We start from the raw sequence: 18,569 nt of genomic DNA on the forward strand, positions 1-18,569 counted from the left end.
TGTCTGGCCAGGTCAGCTCTGGGGGGACAGGTGTAACTCAAAAGAAAATTATGCTCCAGCACTGTTTGAAATGGGAATGCTCCTGCTTTTAGGAGGAAGCAGATGCTCAGCCCTGCCCGGGTCAGCCAACCTGGGCAGCTCCTGGTGCTCTTCTACTCACCCTCTCCCAGGGTTTTCCCAGGACAAACCAGCAATGTTTTTGTGTGTGTGTGCACACTTCATTCCATTCTTGCAGTTTTCTTTCCATTATTCAAACTAGGACTGTCGTAAGTGCTTTATAAAGTGCATGGGGTTGTGATCCTGGAGTTTAATTGAAAACACCAAAAGCTCTTCTGAACACTTTACTGACAATCTAAAATCAAGTACAGTGTATCCCAAGTTCATCCACAGAAAAATCTTACCTACTTTGAAAAGATTTTAATCATTTTAGATTATATTTACCTATTCTATTTTCATTGAAATACATTCCTTAGAACAATGAAAAAAACTTCACACTATAAATTAGCATCCTTTCCAGGAGACACAAATCCAAACATTTTCCTGGAGCACATTTGACCAGGCAAAGGGTTTTTATGGCCTTTCTGTTGCTTCTCCACATAATCCCAATAAAACCACCTCGACTGTGCCTCCCTTCCCCAATGCCCACTGCTGCAACTGTTGCTTCTGCAACTCTTAATACCTGGTCTCATCCTGAACCTGGATCTCCAGCTCTGTCTCCTTCAGGTTTCTCCTGCCTGTGCTCTGCAGCCAGCTAAGGGAGGGAGACCAGCCACAGAAAGAACACCCTGCTCCATGTCCCAGCCCCATGGTCTGTGGGCTGGGGCCATTGCTCTGCACCCAGAGTCCTTCCCAAATGCAGTCCCCGCCTCCCAGAGTCTGTTGTAATCCATGGACTTCTTTTCTGTGGTTTCCTTTCTTCAACCTGTTCTTCCTCCATTCCTTATCCCAGTTCCTGTGGGACAGTTGTCATCTTCATGCTAGACAGAAAGAAGAGAGAGAGGTCAGGGTTGCAGAAGCTGAGGCAGGCATCCCTCATGGAGGAGACAGGTGAGGGTGATGGGGGTCTGGCTGGACCCCAACCCAGCCAGTGCTGGCACACACTGTCTCACGCTCCAGGAGGTGCTGCAGGATTAACGTGGGCACCAGGGATGGTCAAGAGAGCTGCAGCCATGGCACACAGGTGGTTAAAGTGGTGCCTTCAGCCACTGAAATGACATTCTGACATTTTCTCTCTCAGCCTGCAGCTCACTTTGCTGATAATGTCTTCTGTTTCCCCGGGTGGTGAGAGCTGAAGAGATTTTCATTGCTGCAGCAATTTGTGTGACATTGTGGCATCCACCCCCAGGAGGGCTGGTATTTCTGTCCCATCACACTGACTCTGACTTACAAAGCTCAATACAAACAGCAATTCCTGCTCATTTCTTGTCCTGCAGCTCAGCCACCCTGCCCATCACCCTCAAGTGTCTCCTGGAGAACAATGGCATCGACAGACGCGTGGCGCGCTTCGTGCTCCCCGTGGGGGCCACCATCAACATGGACGGCACCGCGCTCTACGAGGCCGTCGCTGCCATCTTCATCGCCCAGGTCAACGAGTATGAACTGGACCTGGGACAAATTATAACTATCAGGTACAACTTTCTCTGCAGCAGCTAGATTAGTTCTCTCTATTCCTATTTATGGACATTAGGACAGCCTCTTGCATTTTTTCTGTTTGCAGAGATCTGGTTAATGCAGAGTGACCTTTGCTGGGGAGCTGAGCAGCAGTGGGGGAGCAGCATCTCCCAGTCCCTGTGCTGTGTGCCAGGGAAAGCTGGGCTGGCTCTGCGCCCCCGAAAGTGCTGCAAGTCAAGGACTTTGCCTGTAGGGAAAAGCCTAGGTGCACAGACATGTGGCTGGAGCAGGTCAGCACTGCAGGGCTGAGCACAGAAGGATTTGTGCAGGTGTCATATACTCCCTTTCAGGAGTGGGATATTCTCATTTTATAGTCAGGGAAATAAAGCATGTAACTAAATAATAATTAAGTACGTTTGCAAATATTTAGTAATTTTAATGAGGAAGTCCCTACCCTGAAGGCAAGGGGGAGCACAGAGCCAGGGCACAGGCTGCCAGCCCCTGCTGTGCACAGAGGAATTAGTGATAGCACCTGGGAGCAGGAAGGTGGAGGAAGTCAGATCCAATCCAGTCCTTCCCCACAGCAAGAACTTACTCTGCCACGCAAACACGCCAGTCTGAGTTGCACAGCCACCTTCTCTTTGCAGCATCACGGCCTCAGCAGCCAGCATTGGGGCTGCTGGGATCCCACAGTCCGGGCTCGTCACTATGGTCATCGTGCTCACCTCCGTGGGGCTGCCCACCGAGGACATCACCCTCATCATCGCCGTCGACTGGGCTCTGTAAGTGCTCTCCAGGCCACTGCTGTGGGCAGTGCCCCGTGTCAATTCATGGTGCTGTATCTTCATCTTGATGGATGAAACCAGACTGCTCTCAAGACACAAACTGATGCTGGATTACACTTGTCACAGACAAATAAACTCACAGCTTGTGAAATGTGCCATTCTAAAGTACTCAGATAAAAACACCGTGAGTCATTAGGTGAGAAACCACAGAGCAGATGCTGAGTTAGGGAAGTGACATGTGGGTGGCTGGTTTGTACTTTCCATGCCCCCAGGGAAAAGAGGGAACAGTGCCAAGTATCAAGGCTGCTTTTCTCTTTCCCTCCCCCTTTTCTCTTTCCCCCAACAAAGGAAGGTTAACACACCAGCAGTTTAACCTTTCAGCACCCTAGGGTACCTAGCACTGCTGGCACCTTCTACTAATGTGAGAGGTGCCTGGGTAGACAAGAGACTATCAGTAGCTGGATCTACAGGATTTCTCCTCGAGAAGCATCTCAAGCAGTTGTATGACTTGCTGAGGCAGCTCTCCCTGCACTTAGCACAACAGTGCCTGTCCCAGTTTGGGAGGTGGCACTGGCAGGTCCCTGCACTGCTCGCACAGGCAGGGTCACTCAGATGCTGCCCCAGCATGGGACAGCATAGGGGCCATCTTCTCTCTGCATCTCCAAAACCAACACAGCACTTGGCAACACCAGTGGGAGGGACATTCAGGACGGGGGCTGATGTGTCCCAGGGCCATCAACACCCCGGGCACCCTGGCTGTGGGCCCCCCTGCATCCTGGCACTGTCTCCCCGCAGGGACCGGCTGCGCACGATGACCAACGTGCTCGGGGACGCGCTGGCTGCCGGCATCATAGCGCACGTCTGCCAGAAGGACTTTGCCCCAAAGCCCCCCCCGGTACGTGCAGTGTGGTGGGAGGGCAGGGGGGCGTGGGACAGGGCAGGACAGGCACAAGGCACCTGCTCACTCCAGAAATCAAAACTCTGCTCTGATTTTTGCAGCAAAACCCAGTGAGCAACACAGACAAGTTTCTTTCTGCAGAGACCTCACACCTGCATCCCAAAGACAAAGGGATTGAAATGACTGAGGAAACCCTGTTGGATCAGACGGGAGTTCACTATAACATCTGCCAGGTGTAGGTAACAGCATTCCTGCTCCCAGAAATGGCATCTTGGTGCTAAACGCTGACATTGTGAGTGTCGCATGCGGATGCTCTGCAAGATAAAGGCCTTACTTGGCACAAAAAGTGGGAAAACCCTCCTCTCTTACCCTTTGAAGGCCGTGGGATTCCCAGCAGGCACCCAAAGAGCATGGCTCTGCCACTGGGGCAGGGAGCCAGCTCCTCCCTGCGCCTGAGGACACAGCTGGGAGCTCGCTGCCCTGTCTTAAATGGCTGGGTTTGAAGGATTTATAACTCCCATTTTTCCAAGCTCACCTGTTTTTGAAAGCGAGGGAGGTGAGCAGGTGTCAGCAGACTGGAGTTGGTGGGAATGCAGTAGGGATGGGACATAACACTGAACCCTCTGGCCAGCAGCTCTTCCCTGGAGGCCAGGCTGTGCTCCAGAAGCTTTTGTTTTCCTTATTATAGAGATTATTTTTTTAATCAATGCTTTTTATTTTACTACTGGGTTCTGATATAAAAACTAAGATTAAGTGATTTTTTGTCTAGAGCTTAAAATCCAAGTTGGACATAACTGGATTTCCCAGCTGTCAGGTTACAGACAGGACGGCTGAGCTGTTGCACTCTCAGGGACAGTGGGATCCACTGGCTGGAGGGAAGGAAGGCCCAGCTGTACACCTGTTTCTACAGCTGTTTTATTACAGAGAACTAATTAACCAGGCCCAATTGCAACTGTGTTGATTTTCCCAGCTAAGGATCTGTCACCAAGCTCAAATTCCAATTACAGCCTTAAAATCCAGGCTTCTCAGGGCAGCCTTCTACACAAAAGCCTTTTATATCAACAAATCATGTCAGTGAATTAGTTTGTCTCTCAAAATTTGTCTCTCTTTCTCCTTCTTGATCTTTCCTGACATAGAAATGGGAATTGTAACACAGCTCCGACCCCCACACACATCACTGAACCGTTCTCCAACTGTACATAAAACATTTTCTGTGCAGAATTCTTTCCAGCTGAAGTCAGAGGTTGTAAAAAACTTTCTAATTTAGAAGAAATATTCATTCCAGTTTTGCCAAATGAAAAGCAGGAACTATTAAATATCATAAACCAGCTTTTGCACAAAAATTGTCTTCTTTTAACTTACAAAAGCCTTCACATAATTAGAATCCTGGGCAACATAAGCTTGAGACACTGCTGCTAACTTTGGCCTTTTGCACCCTTTCTCCTTGGTGAGATTAATTAAAACCGTCTTAAACATTACAGCCCAACTGCTCTTCAAGGAGCACTCGCATCATTCACAAACCCAAAATAACCACACTTCAAATGAATCTCTGCAGCTTCCCCAGACATCCCTGCCTCCTTCCCATATCATTTATGATCACCTTGATACATCACACGCTGGTTCAGCATCACTGGCTCTGAAGGGCTTTGTGGTTGTTCCTCTATAGTAGGAGTGAGCTCAGGCACCCAAGCTCCCCTGGGAGATGCTGGTGAACCCCGGGGAGGCTCCAGGCAGCCCCAGCTCTGGACAAGGACCCGAGCACCCTGTCCTGTGCAAGACACCCACACCCCGCAGACAAAGCTGGACAGACACCTCCAGTGCTCCAGACTGCTCCAACACAGTAATTAAAACATCCCTAACTGGATGGGTCCAGGCCAATCAGCACAGACACCAGCACAGGCAGCAGAGACGAGCCCCACTTTCACATCCATTCTCATCTCATTAGTGAGCTCTGGATATTACAGCACACAATTAACCCTACCACAAAAGGCAGGATGCAACAACCACAGCAAAGGCCCTTGAGTGAGTGCTGGGGCTGCAGGATGAGCCTCTGGGCAGTCACTCCCATCACTGGGCTCTGGCTGCTGCAGACCAGACCACCTTATCCCCTGCCCCAGAAACTGCAAGTCATACTACAACAACTTCAACAGCACATCCTGGAGCTCACTGCAACAAAGAAAAAATTACTGAAAAAATTAATATTATATCTCAGTAATAAATCTAGAGCTGGTTAAGCCAATCCCACCTGTACAACTCACCCCAGGAGCTGCAAGTCCTGTGCTTTATCAATCCCAGAATGGCTGCATTGGAAAGGAACTTAAAGCTCATCTCCCATGGGCAGGGACACCATCCACTAAACCAGGCTGCTGCAAGCCCTGATCAACCTGGCCTTGAAAGTGTTGCTAACATCTCTTACTATCTGGTGAGATGTTTTGATTTTGGAAATCAGCAGGAAGTATTTTGGTGCTAGTAAGGTCAAGTGTCATGCTGGAGTCCATACATAGCCTTGTCCTTGTGAAAAATACAGCAAGGGAGACCTTTGAGTCCAGCAGCCTCAAGACTGGGCTGTCATCATTGTGCCCTTCTAACAGGATAAAACAAGGGGAAAAAATAATTCAGGTGCTTCTGAAAATCTCTTTGTGGTCTGGTATAGAGGGAAGGCATTGTTATTGATGGGGAAAACCCAAAGGCAGCAAGGACAATCCATCTTCAGCACTGCACACAGGCACAGGAGAGGCACCTGAACACCTTTAACAGGGTGGAAATTGCAGAAAAGTAAATGAAGCAGATTTATGGGATGGCTCAGCTGGTGAGGGGCCCACTGTCCCAGGCTATGCCTCTGGGATGGCACCATCCCAACCCCGCCCTGTGTTTTCAATAATCTGCCCCTGGGGAAGCACTGACACCAGTGTTTATCTGCTGCTCAGGGGGGAACAGCAGCCTACCTGTGCCAGCCCTGAGAGCTGGTGACACCCATGGAAACAGAGAATGCCAGCAGGGCTTTGGTAGAGAGCAACACAAGCTCACCAAGGGCAAGGAACAAGAGATTTCTAGAACACGAGGAAGTAGCAGGCTCTGGACAAAGTCACTGGGCACCACCAGGAGGAGTTTTATTCTGTAGCAACTGTATTCAGGAGACCAGGATGGGAGGGAGGTGAAGTTCCATGTGTCCCACATCAGGAAACCTGAGGTGTCTTGCTTGGCAAACTGAAACCCATCTATACAGCCTCAAAAAAGGTAAAAACAGGGGAGTTGGGCACTGCCCCAGGCTCCCAGGGAATGGTGCCAAGGCTGCCAGAGCTCCAGGAGCTCTCAGGGTGGGGTTGTTGGGGTGGCTGTGCAGGGACAGGGGCTGGATCAATGATTCCTGTGGGTCCCTTCCAGCTCAGGATATCCTGTGGTTCTGTAATAAATTCTACTGACTGACACACTGCACCTTCAAAGTCGTATAAACTATTTTCCCAGGCACCTGTAAGAAGAAGAGGTGCCTCTCCCTGTTCTAGCACTGAAAATCTAACTCTGTTATTTCCATGCAATTAGAGAAGTGCAGGCAGTGCAAGGCATACACCCTACAGCACAAAAATCTGGTGTACAGAAAGCACACAAGCTCAAACCTGTATTTCTTCCTTGGAAATCCTTGTTTTCCTCACAAACAAAAATCTCAGATGCTATGGTGATATAGGTGATCCCTGGGTATAATATTGTAATAAAGTTGGAGAGCAACTGGGTGAAGGAATTTGGCTGTTACACAATGTTATTTTACTGAAAAAAAAGAAGGAAAAAAACACTGAAGGAAAGCTACTTTGAACTAAAATCCATGTGGAAGATATTTATGGGGTCTGTGGTTATTAAGCAAAAGGAAAAGTTGAAGCAGCCCTTGGCTTTGGGGCACTTCCCAGACAGCAGGACAGAAAACCCACCTGTTGGCCACATGAGCCTTGGCTGGGGAATGACATTTCTGCAATGATATTTGGGAATCTGAGGATGTGACTGGCCATAAACATTAAGCATAAGTGAATTTTCATGGAACAGAATGACTTGAGTGTATACTTTATTCAAAAGACATTGGCTCCTACAAACCCATGGATAAATTACCTCAATCCTACAGATTGGTTCTTTTCTGTGCATCAGCTGTCTTCCAGAGAACAAATTATTTTTACATATCTGAATTTATAAAATGATGAGTTTTGATCAGAGACTTTCGCTTTTATATTATTTTCACACCTTTTTAGGATGTATAAATGGAGTTGGAAGGGCACTGTCAGCAGAGCACTGCTGACAGCCTTCCTTTGGATCACAATGTGCCTCGGTTTGTGTTTTACTAAAACTGAAAAAAAACCCAAAATAATTCAATGCTGTAGCATGTGGCAAAATACAATCCAAACAACAGATGTGAAAACCAGCCCAAAGCTCTCTTTTAATTTAAAATACTATCCATTTCAAAATTAGTCTGCCAGTTTTCTAGAAAAAATTTGAAAAGACCCTTCCACAAAATTTTTTGAAGGTAATTATTTAAATCTGTTAAAACCCCAGGTTTCTCTGTAAAACCAGATTTCCAAAGCATCTCTGAACGACAGATATGGCTCAAGTAAGTTTTTTTTTTGACAATCACAGCATATAACCTCCACTAAAAGCTCAATGCTCCTCTACAGAGTGAGTGCCTCCCTGGGGATTCTGCCTCTCCTTTTCCAATTCACTGTATGCATTTGTTTCCTTGAGGAACTCCTAATTTTGTCTGACATGATAATAAAACTTTCTAGAAGATCTGAATGAATTATTTCAGTCCCTCCTGCAGGCAGGTGTAGCTCAGTCCATCACCCAGAGTTCCACACAGCACAGCCAGGTCAGGGCAGAACGTGGTGCTATGAGAGCACAGTGAGGCACATCAGGCCCTGTGTTCATGGACCATTTGCAAACTGTACAGGAGTAAACAGTTCAGATCTAGCTCATAAACTGCCATTCAATGCTCACATGCAGAGAATCTCATCCCACCCCCTACCACAGGCAGGGACACCTCCCACTGTCCCAGGCTGCTCCCAGCCCTGTCCAGCCTGGCCTTGGGCACTGCCAGGGATGCAGGGGCAGCCCCAGCTGCTCTGGGCACCCTGTGCCAGGGCCTCCCCACCTCACAGCCAAGAATTTCTTCCTAATATCCCATCTAACCCTGCCCTCTGGCAGTGGGAAGCCACTGCCCCTTGTCCTGGCACTCCAGGCCCTTGTCCCCAGTCCCTCTCTGGGTCTCTTGCAGGTTCCCTCTAAGTTGCATCTGCACCTTTGCTGGGCCCTTAGGGCTGGTGTTTAGACTCCCCTGAGTGCGCTGCAGACCCCATCAGCCCCCAGCCATGCACAGGCTGCAGAGGTGCCCCATGGACTCTTTACCTTGGGCCTCCACCAGCCTGGGCAATTCTGCAGTGTGTTCCACCTCACCGTGTTGGAGGCTGTCCAGATGAAAACTTCACAGGATTCAGCGTGTGGAGGAAGCTGTAACATCCCTCTGTAAGATGCTCCAACATCCATGTCACGAGTGGACAGACTGTTGCAGGTGCAGAGGTCCTGGCACCCAGGTGTGCAATGTGCACTCACCTTTGTTATCTGGAAGCTTCATTTCTCATTTTAACTACACAGATGAAGTGCCCTGTAGCCAACAGTGAGAGCCAGGCACCTTCCTGAGCAGTACATCTCAGGCTTTAGGAGTAGATGTCTTCAGAAGGCTCTTACTGATGGGTTTGGACTGGGTGCTAAGACTTTAATAGCTTGAGTCAGTAGGTGAATCCCACCCTAAATTACATGTCTGAGCAAGAGACCTATTTTTAGAATCCTGAGCCTTCAAATTCCAAAAGGCCATATTTTAATTTTCACCCTGAGCCATGGACTTAGGCAAACCACAGCTCAACACAGACAGGAAAGAACAGTAAGGCTGAAACATTACACCCAACACAAAACTTGCTGCTCCACTTACCTGGCCATTTCACCTCAGAGATCTTCTACACACTGTCCTTCCTGGAAACACAACAAAATGAGTATTTGGCCATTCTCCTCCTTTCCCTTTCAATATTCCTGGAGTCTTCAACCACCTGCAAAGCAGGATTTAAAACCAGATTCTGGTGCTAAAACATTGAGAAGAGCAGCATCATGACCCCAACTTCAGAACACTGTGTTGTCTCTAGACATCTCAGTCCATTTCTCTGTCTTGCTTTCTCTATCCCCAGCAATTACTTACTTTGACAGGCTGCAATCACTAGAGACAGACAAAGCACATGCTCTTTGCACTTACAGCCTGGCAGACATCTGCTGGTGGTGTCATAGCTCAAGCAAGGCTAACTTCTTCACAATTCTCCTCCTAATGCCAACAAAATGCAAATCCTGATCTTTAATTGTTGTGTTTTACTGCTCATGAATCAAGTGATTCTTCCCCACAGGATGCAGCATCGACCCAGTTGCTATTCAGAGTTATGAGCTGCTCTTCCCAACCATGCTTCCCTCTAACCTGAGCACCAATCTGCATTTCCTAGACATGAAGCCTTAAGTAGGAAACAAAACATTCCTATGTATCCTTCCAGAGCAGCAATTACCCATTTGCTCACAACTAGTTACCAAAGAAGAACTCTGTTCTAATTCACCCTCTTACCTTCCCAACCAGATACAAACCACACAGGGAAGTACTCAGGCTCTGGGTTCACCTATGGACCTGAATTATTTCACATTTTGAAGCCACAGTCATAAGACCTGCCTGTCCCCTCGTGATCCAGCAAAGGCAGGAGCCAAGGTAAGTCTCAGCAGTGACACAGCCAAGCAGCAGAGAACAGAAACCTGGTGAGTCCCACTGTTCAGGGTGAACACCACGCGTCCCCCCAACAGCTCTACTGGGGCATTAAACCCCCCAAAATTGGCAGATATAGAACAACCAGAGACACAAGAACCCTGCAAATGGGCAGATATGAACAACCAGGACTCCTTTTCCCTTGTCCATTGCACTCTCAAGCACTCAAGCACAGCTGAAAAGAAAAAGCACCCACCAGGAACATCCACTGCTGCCAGCACCAAGAGCCACATGACTTCACCTGCTCTGAGTCGGGCTGGGGACAAGGACCACCACATCCTGGTGCCCAAAGAAGATGGCCAGGTAACAACACCCTGTTTCATAAGGAAGAAGCCAGGGCTGGGTGCCTGTACCAGCAGAGCTGTGGCAGTGAGCCCAGGGCAGAGCCAATCCCCTCCTGTGTGTGCAGCTCATGGGGCCACCCTGGCTGTACAGCCCTGATGCTCCTGGCAGCCACACAGAGCAGGTAAGCTCTGGCCCTCCTCACCAAACCACCCCTCAGCTGGATTTCACCTGCAGCCAGCAGGAACACACTGCTTTAACCCAGGATTGCAAAGATTGCTCTGAGGAGGATTTGATTCAGTGACAAGCCCCACAAGTCCTTGGCTGGCTCTGGACAGCAAAGAGCTGTGTCCATCATCACTGCAGAGCCAGCACTGGCTTCACCTGAGAAATGTGCTCAGCTGGTCAAAGCTGTCACCAGCAGGTTCTGCTGTGCACAATCCATTCTCATCACTGCATCGCTACCCTACACAACACACTTCCCTCATCTCCCACCCCCATGAGGAAAACCACCAAATTGCTCAGCTGGTTCCCTGTCACAGTAAGTGTCACAGACGTGTTTTATGAAAAATCCTTTCCTTAGGAGTTTTTCTCCTGAGAAGCCTCAAGAACAAAATGTAAACAATGGTTATCTGCTACTGTGGAATGCAACAGGTGCATCTGTGATTGGTCTCATGTAGTTGTTTCTAATCAATGGCCAATCACAGTCCAGCTGTCCAGACTGTCTCGGTCACTCACAAGCCTTTGTTATCATTCCTTTTCTATTCTTAGCTAGCCTTCTGATGAAATCCTTTATTCTATTCAATATAGTTTTAATATAATATATATCATAAAATAATAAATCAAACCTTCTGAAACATAAGAGTCAACATTCTTGTCTCTTCCCTCATCCTAAGACCCCTGCAAACACCACCACACAATAAGCAAGGCAGGATGGCTCAGTTCAGCACAAACACATATCACAAGGTTTGGGCCTCTCCATCTATTTTCTCATAAGCAAAAAGAGCTCAACAGCAGTGCCACATGCTGCACCTGGGGGAACAGGACATCCAAAAAGCTTCTCTACTCCAGCTTCTTTGGGAGAAAGAATTCACTATCTGCCCATTGTGAGCCTCCTTTGTCACCTGTGTGACCAACCCCTGAACAACAGATGCCTCAAGATTTTGAACTTCTCATCAACAGCCATCCACTGCATTTTCATAAATAAACAAGTGACAATATTGCCAGTGGACTGTCAGATCCTGTCCTGGAAGGATTTCCCCACTCCCAGCATCTCCCAGCCAAAGGATACAGACTGGTAGCACACACAGCTGTAAATGAACTACCCCAGCAAGAAGCTCTTCTGGAGAGCTTCAGTCCTGTGTCACAAGTTGCTACAAAGCACATGACTGAGCCTACAGGACTCACATGGACTCTCCTACTCCCACAAGCCCTGAACAATTTGCACCCAAAGCTCCCTCTCACAGCTGTGTCCCACAGCTCCGTTACCCCTGTTGTAGCTCCTGAACCTGTCTGTGCACTCTGCATAAGCCCAACCCACGCTCTGGGCCAGAGCATTTACACTCCTGCCTCTCCAAAACCTCTCCTCATACAGGAGAGTGGGAATGGGCAAGTCAGGGAACAGCTACAGCATCTCTCCACAATTTCCAGCAGAGGATGCCATAGCACATACATGATACTTCAACATAGGTAAATGCTGAAAATGCATCCCAAAGATCTGGGAAATTAGTACTATCCCACCAGCTGAAAACCTCCTGCTAACCCTTCCATGCTGCCTTCCTTCTTTAAAGCAACTCTCACCCTAAATTTCCTGTATTTGTAACTACCAAAGTTTATTTAGTGGTATGCAACACCATGTGAAATGCTTTACAAAAGTCCATGTAAATGGGAGTTACTGAATTTTAAAAATCTATTTACTTACTATTCTCAAAGTAACTTACCAAATTAATTCTTCTGTGACAAAAGGTATCTGAACATTTTCATTTAGCTCTGTATCTTTAAATCCTGTTATTCAGAATTTGAAGCACATGGCTTTAGAGAAGTTTTTTGACCATGCCTTGGTGAGATGGAGCCTCCTCAGTTCAGAGCCCCTTAGAAGAAGCTGCCACAGCCTTCACTCCCTACTTCAGCACTTTGCAGGGGTAAGTGTCCTGTCTATGGAAACACATGGTGCAGCACAGGGATCAGTTTGACAGGGGTGTACCAGCCCATGCCATTCACTGCTAATACACATTTGCCTGTGATGGGAGATCTTCCACACAGGAGACACTGCCAGGAGGGACAAGTTGATGTACCTCCTACCAGAACTCTTCTGTTCAAGATCACATCTCTCCTGGTTTTAGTGTGGGCATTATCTTGCACCTTGCAGGTCCTTGCAGCTCCACTGCCCAACCTTCGGTAACCAACACGCCACATTCTCCCTTTGGCTGAACGTGGAGCTGCTTCCTTCCCCACTTCACAGCTAACAAACAGCTCATCTCCTTCCTGACCTTTGAAAAATACCTTTGCTTTCTCACCAGTCTCCACTACTGCATTTACTGTGATTTTAATACCTTGAATTGGATTTTTGCCAGTGGAGGATTTTTGGCTTTTGCCAGGTACATGGACTGATGATCACACCAACAGTTTTGACTAAGAAGTGACACCAAGGACTGTCCTTCACGTCCACAGTCCACACTCTAGTCTAGCTGGCTTTTCAAAATAATTAATTCCTATTGTTTTCCTGAGCCCCCAGCTGACCCCAAGTGCAATCCAGTGCACCTTTTGATAAAAGTGCCAAATTACACAGCCTGATCCCAACCCTTTAACTGCCCCTTTAGCATGGCTGGAATGGGGACTACAGGAGAACCAGATCCAAGAACTGGTCCAGGTTTAAAGGAACCACTGGCAAGACTTACATTTAACTAAAGAAATGCCAACCAACAGTTTTATCAGCACAAGTAAGATGCTGGTGGAGGGCTGGTGTAAGATTCTGGACACCAGAGCAACACCAGCACCTAAAACATACCCAGAGCTCACCTTTGGAGCCTTATTTACATCTTCAAAGACATTTGATGATGATGATGATTATTATAATTATGGGGTTTTTTTTAGGACCTCAATATCTAAAATCTTCTAATACAAAAACATTTATGAAGCTGTACCATGTAACATTATTTTAATAACCTGTTAAGCTTTCACACAGGTTGAAAATGCACCCATTGCAAGGAACTCCTCCTCCATCTCCAATAAGGAACAGCAGATGGACAGTGCCCAGCTGACACCTCAGTCAGCAGCACTGCCCCACAGGCCCCACTGCCTTCCAGCTGTAGCACCAAATGCCAAAGTATTTCTGAGCAAAATCACTTCATCCTTGCCCACCTTAAGACATCACACCTCTTTCCCTCCTTTCATTTGTGCAGCAAATTAAGCAAACCTTCTGTTAGGACTAGAGGCTGTCCACCATCCTCACTGAGCAAAGGGCTGACACAGTTCCTATCAATCAATTCCCTACCCCGTGCTGACCCCAACGCTCCCAACAGCGATCCTTCCTGTCACGTTTCAAAAATTACACCAGGCTGCCTTAATCTCACCAATTCAACAAGTCTGTCCTTTTCTTGTTTTATTCCTTCTTGGATACAAGCAGCTCTCATTATTCCCTCACCCAAACCCAGAATGGATAATGACAAAGAAGCTGGACATCCAATGCCACGGAGTGGAGGTTAGAGATGTTCTTCCGTAACATCAAGATTTGTCATATGAACGTGGAAAGATTAAAATAAGAGCAAATATTCCATTGCAAACATTCATTCTTCAAGGCCCCCAGCAATCCAACAGGACATGAGGCTCTCATGTGCACAGCTGAGCACAGAGCACCAAGATGGAAACAGAAGCACAAAGCTTCTCAACCAGTATCCATTGTACAGCTCTTGTTCTGCCTTTGAGCATCACTGTGTTGAAGTAAGATCAGATGCAAATCAGGGCAGCCAGAATGTTTCCAGAAACTATGACAGTGTTAGAGGCACCACTGCCCTGGAATAAAACACCTGGTGCAAGTCTTTATGAGCTACCTGAGTGACTAAACAAGGCACAGACATCACAGTGAGTCAAACCTCAAACCTGAACTTTGTGTTGTTCAGAAAAGCAGCCCTGAACACACTGGAACAGAGCTTTGCCATGTTTTATCTAAAAAAGCACGAGCAGCCCTGATGTCCCTCGGGGAATGCAGTGCAGGGGGCAGGGGGCCTGGCCATGCAGCCCAGGCTGTTGTGCCGTGGCAGGCGCAGCTCAGGCACTGCCATCCCTCTAGAGCCACAGTCCTTCTTGCAGCTGAACTGTCTTCCTTCCTCCATTCCTGCAGTAAGAAAAGATTAAAACATTAAGACCCATGGAATATAGAAAACACAGAAAGGGGGAAAATACAGAGTAAAGGTGGCTTAAACAAAATTACTGAAGTCACTGACTCCCACAGTGACAGCACTGTATCTCACAGGGAGAAGGGAATGGGAGGTGCTCCCTGAGCAGCAGTGATATGGTACAGTTCAGGACACTGCTGTAAAACACCGAGACACAACACACAGGTAGGGCAGTTTTCCAGAATTAGAAAAATGTGGAAGCTAAATTCTTTCTAAGATGGGCATTAATTTTCTTAAACCTCCACAGCTTGCTCCTCACATCACTGTAGAGTTGTGACCAATGCCTTAGAAAGCTTCACATGAGCTTGTTTTTTCAAGGATGTACATCTCTGCACTGTGCAGGATGTGGGACAGTGCAGATGTGCCATTCCACATGTGCTATATACAGCACCTATACAGCAGAGACAGTGACACACAACTGACAGCAATGGGTACCTACTCTAAATGTGTCACTCCAGTCTACACGTTTTATTTCACACAGGTATTACATGTGTATGTAGACACACATACAAACATATATGCACTCTATCTCTTGAAAGATGAAAAGCAGAAGGAACAAGCTGGGACAGCAAGGTAAAGCAGGATACATGGTCACAAAAGTGTTTAATCACAAATTCTGCAAGTCTGGTTAGACCAAGACCAAACCCCTCTGCGCCAAGACTGAGAAGCACAAGCTACTTACCACAGCTGTTCATGGGCTGCAGGACAGCCTTGGAGTCCTGCCAGTGCCTCCTCCTCCCATGACAGCAGAGCTGGAGCCCACGGCAGGAAGCAGCTCAGCACTGCTCACACTGCCCCAAATCTGCTCCCCAGCCAAACCACTCCTGCTCTGCTCTCCTCTAGGAGCCTTCTCTTGGGGCAGAATCTGTTCCAACACATTCAAACAGTAGGTTTAACAGGTTTGTTAAAGTAGGTCTAACAGGTCCTCTGATCCCTACACCGAGAACACAGGAAGCCTCAAACTTATTTGTATTAAACTCAGTTCTTTGTAAGCTCTAGCTTGAGCACATGCTCCTTTGTAAGCATGGAGCTCCAGCCCTGCAGGGAGAAGTCAGTTCATTCTGGAAAGGTCAACCTTCAGAATGTTATAAACCACACTTAAAATTCAAAGAAAATCTGTATTTTAACTGTGCCACATTTGGTTTAAATTAATTTTGATCCAATGAAACATTATTTGCTAATGAGATGTTAGCACAAGTTATGTTCTGACAAACTAGGTTCAGTGTCTCATTTTGCTCATCACTGTTTCTATATATAAACACAAAAAACAAAAGACAAAAAAAAGGAAGTGTGTCACAGTGCAAAGAGCAAAACATTGTGATTTATTCACCTTCATTCAGCTGCTCAGATAACACAGATGTGTTAAACCACTCCCAAATGCTCCACTCCCTCCTCCTGCTGTCAGTACAGGAAGAAGCAGAGGACAGTTTAAGGAAAAGAAAGGCAGTGTCAAAAATCAGGATTCTAAAGAAGAGGAGGTATTTAGGGGCCCTCTGACACTGAGCTGGGGAAGCACAAGGGGAATGAAGGGAGGGGGGGAAGGCAGCCAAGCTTTCCTTAAATAGCTGCTCACTGCCACTGCTGGGACAGAATCCGGAGCAAGTGTACTGGCAGCGTGACCCAGGACACTTCTTACAGCCAGATTCTCCCTTTTTTTTAAAGGATAGGAAATACAGAGAAAAGGGTTCCGACATCTTTCTTGGACATATCAGTTTAACACCGTTTTTCTCCCCCCCTCCCTCTTTCACTGTTCTGGAAATGAAGGGGGTGACATTTGGAGGGAGGATACCACAAGAGCAGAGCAAGGTGGGGGAACAGTCAAAAGCCAGGGAGTCTGCCAGGAATTCTGCTAGAACCAGAGTCCCTGTCTGGCTGTAAATGGGTCTACACAAACTTTTTTGGTTTTTCTTTTAAAAAAAGAGCCATTTCTGAGGGGCTAGAACTTCACATGGCCATGTCCGTTATTAAGCTTTTTGGAATTTAATATATTTTTTCCTCATGATTTTTCATAGAAGAAAAACATGGAAAATACCATAGTGGTCAAAATGAACATGAGCAAAGTGAACCACATGGGATGAACTCTGGTGGGAGCAAAAATGGAGAAGGTGTTCCAGCTCCATGCAAAGGAAAACCCAGGAAAGGTCTAAGTCTTGATGAAGCATTCCTGAATACACCAGATGCTGCACATTCAACATTCCACTGATATAATGGTAGGAACAGAAATTCTCAATTCTGCTCTTTACCAATTTAGCTCAACAAATAATTCCATATGGTGAACAGTGCTGAACTGAGAAATTCCCATCAAAGAAAAAATAACTGCAAATCTAAAAACTCCTGAGTTGGAAGAGATCCTGAGCTGAGGCAGCACTGCCACACGTTCCCTGACATCATACATTAAACATTATCTATATCTCTTACTTTACATCATTTTTCTGAGTAAGTCTTTAAGAGAAAAATCAGAGGCAATGTGTCAAGGGTACAACAATTAGCCCAGCTCTCAGAGGGATTATTTCTGTGACTAAAGGACAGGAGGCACCTGCTGAAACGCAGCAGGACAGATTTCAGCTTACCAAAACTAAAAGTTTGTTTTGGTGAAGAAAGGACTAAGACTGGAAGAACCCAGTCTGTGCAGAGCCAGCAGGGTTATATGCGATCCTTCAACCAAAAGGATGTGGTCTCAGAAGTATTTCTGGAAAACACCCCTTACAGAACCTCCCCCAGGGTTTGACCTGGGGTGTCTGTCCTGCCCCAGCCTCACCCAAGGAACCAGGGAGCCTGACCTGCCCTGATGGTCCCGTCCCATGGAATCACAGGGCTGGAAAAACCCCTCTAAGGCAATGAAGCCCAAGCACCAAGCTGGCAGCAGCACCGTGTCCAGCACTGGCCCAGGACCCCTGTGCCACAGCCACATGCTTTGGACTCTTCAGGGATGGTGGCTCCCCACTCCCCTGGGCAGCCTCTGCCAGGCCTGACAACCCTGGCACAACCTGCAGAGAATCTTCATCCAATCTAAACCTCCAACGGGCCAACATGAGGTGTTTCCCCAGGAGCTCCCTGAAGAAGTTTCACACACATTTCTGAGTAACAGTATAGCTGGGCTTTGGGTTTGGTTTAATCAGGAAGAAAAATGTAAGATAAAGACAACAATTTTTTCCCTGAAAAATAAAAAGGAAACTAAGCCCCTTCTTTTAATTCCATCTTTCTAACAAGGCCACAAGTTACAGAATCTTTAGTGGAGGAACCTTGATTGGCCTATTCCTGAACACAGTTCAGATTCTTCTGAAAACATGTCAAATTCCAAACTGCCCAATAATAATCCAATTCCTGCAGGGAAAAAAAGACAAAATATGAACAATTACGTAAAAGCCTAATTCTATTTTGAAGTACATCACCCTTCAACAGGGCTCAAGTAAAAGCATCCCAAGTATGTTCCAAACAAGTGCTCAACAAACCAGCCATGAACATGTGGCAAAAGTACAAAAACTCCTTTGCACTATTAACATAGATAATGTCATTTAAGTCTTAACACCAGTGTAAAATATCTATGAGTTGTTTCATTTAATTTTGAAAATCCATATAGAAAACAATGTTCATAACTCCATCCACAGGATTCTACAAAACTGCTGCTTCATCAACAAATCTTTGAACTGTTTCAATATGAAAACTCAATTTTTTCAAACTGCTCAAAAATCATTGCAGAGAATTTCCAAGCACTTGAATTGAAGCACAACCAAAGTATGAACTTGGTACATTTTTGCAGCTATTTCTAAAATAAGTTA

At 46.7% G+C, this 18,569-nt stretch overlaps 1 protein-coding gene and 1 long non-coding RNA gene across 2 annotated transcripts in view; one reads left to right on the top strand and one right to left on the bottom strand.

Annotated features, from left to right (window-relative positions):
- The window catches only part of LOC118696919 (excitatory amino acid transporter 5-like), a 14,470-nt gene extending 10,937 nt beyond the window's left edge, over positions 1–3,533 (top strand). The window contains exons 8-11 of the mRNA XM_036399310.2: positions 1,434–1,628; positions 2,259–2,393; positions 3,192–3,291; positions 3,396–3,533. Coding sequence (XP_036255203.1) covers positions 1,434–1,628; positions 2,259–2,393; positions 3,192–3,291; positions 3,396–3,533 — 568 coding nt within the window. The remainder of the gene's footprint in view (positions 1–1,433; positions 1,629–2,258; positions 2,394–3,191; positions 3,292–3,395) is intronic.
- LOC129046937 (uncharacterized) lies at positions 329–17,585 on the bottom strand. Its single transcript, XR_008508841.1, has 2 exons — positions 15,473–17,585; positions 329–14,729 (listed from the first exon to the last, which is right to left on the bottom strand). It is a non-coding gene; the product is annotated as an uncharacterized LOC129046937 (long non-coding RNA).
- Between the last annotated feature and the right edge of the window lie 984 nt (positions 17,586–18,569).

The sequence above is a fragment of the Molothrus ater genome, chromosome 26 (genome assembly GCF_012460135.2).
Source record: "Molothrus ater isolate BHLD 08-10-18 breed brown headed cowbird chromosome 26, BPBGC_Mater_1.1, whole genome shotgun sequence".
NCBI classification, from domain to species: Eukaryota; Metazoa; Chordata; class Aves; order Passeriformes; family Icteridae; genus Molothrus; species Molothrus ater.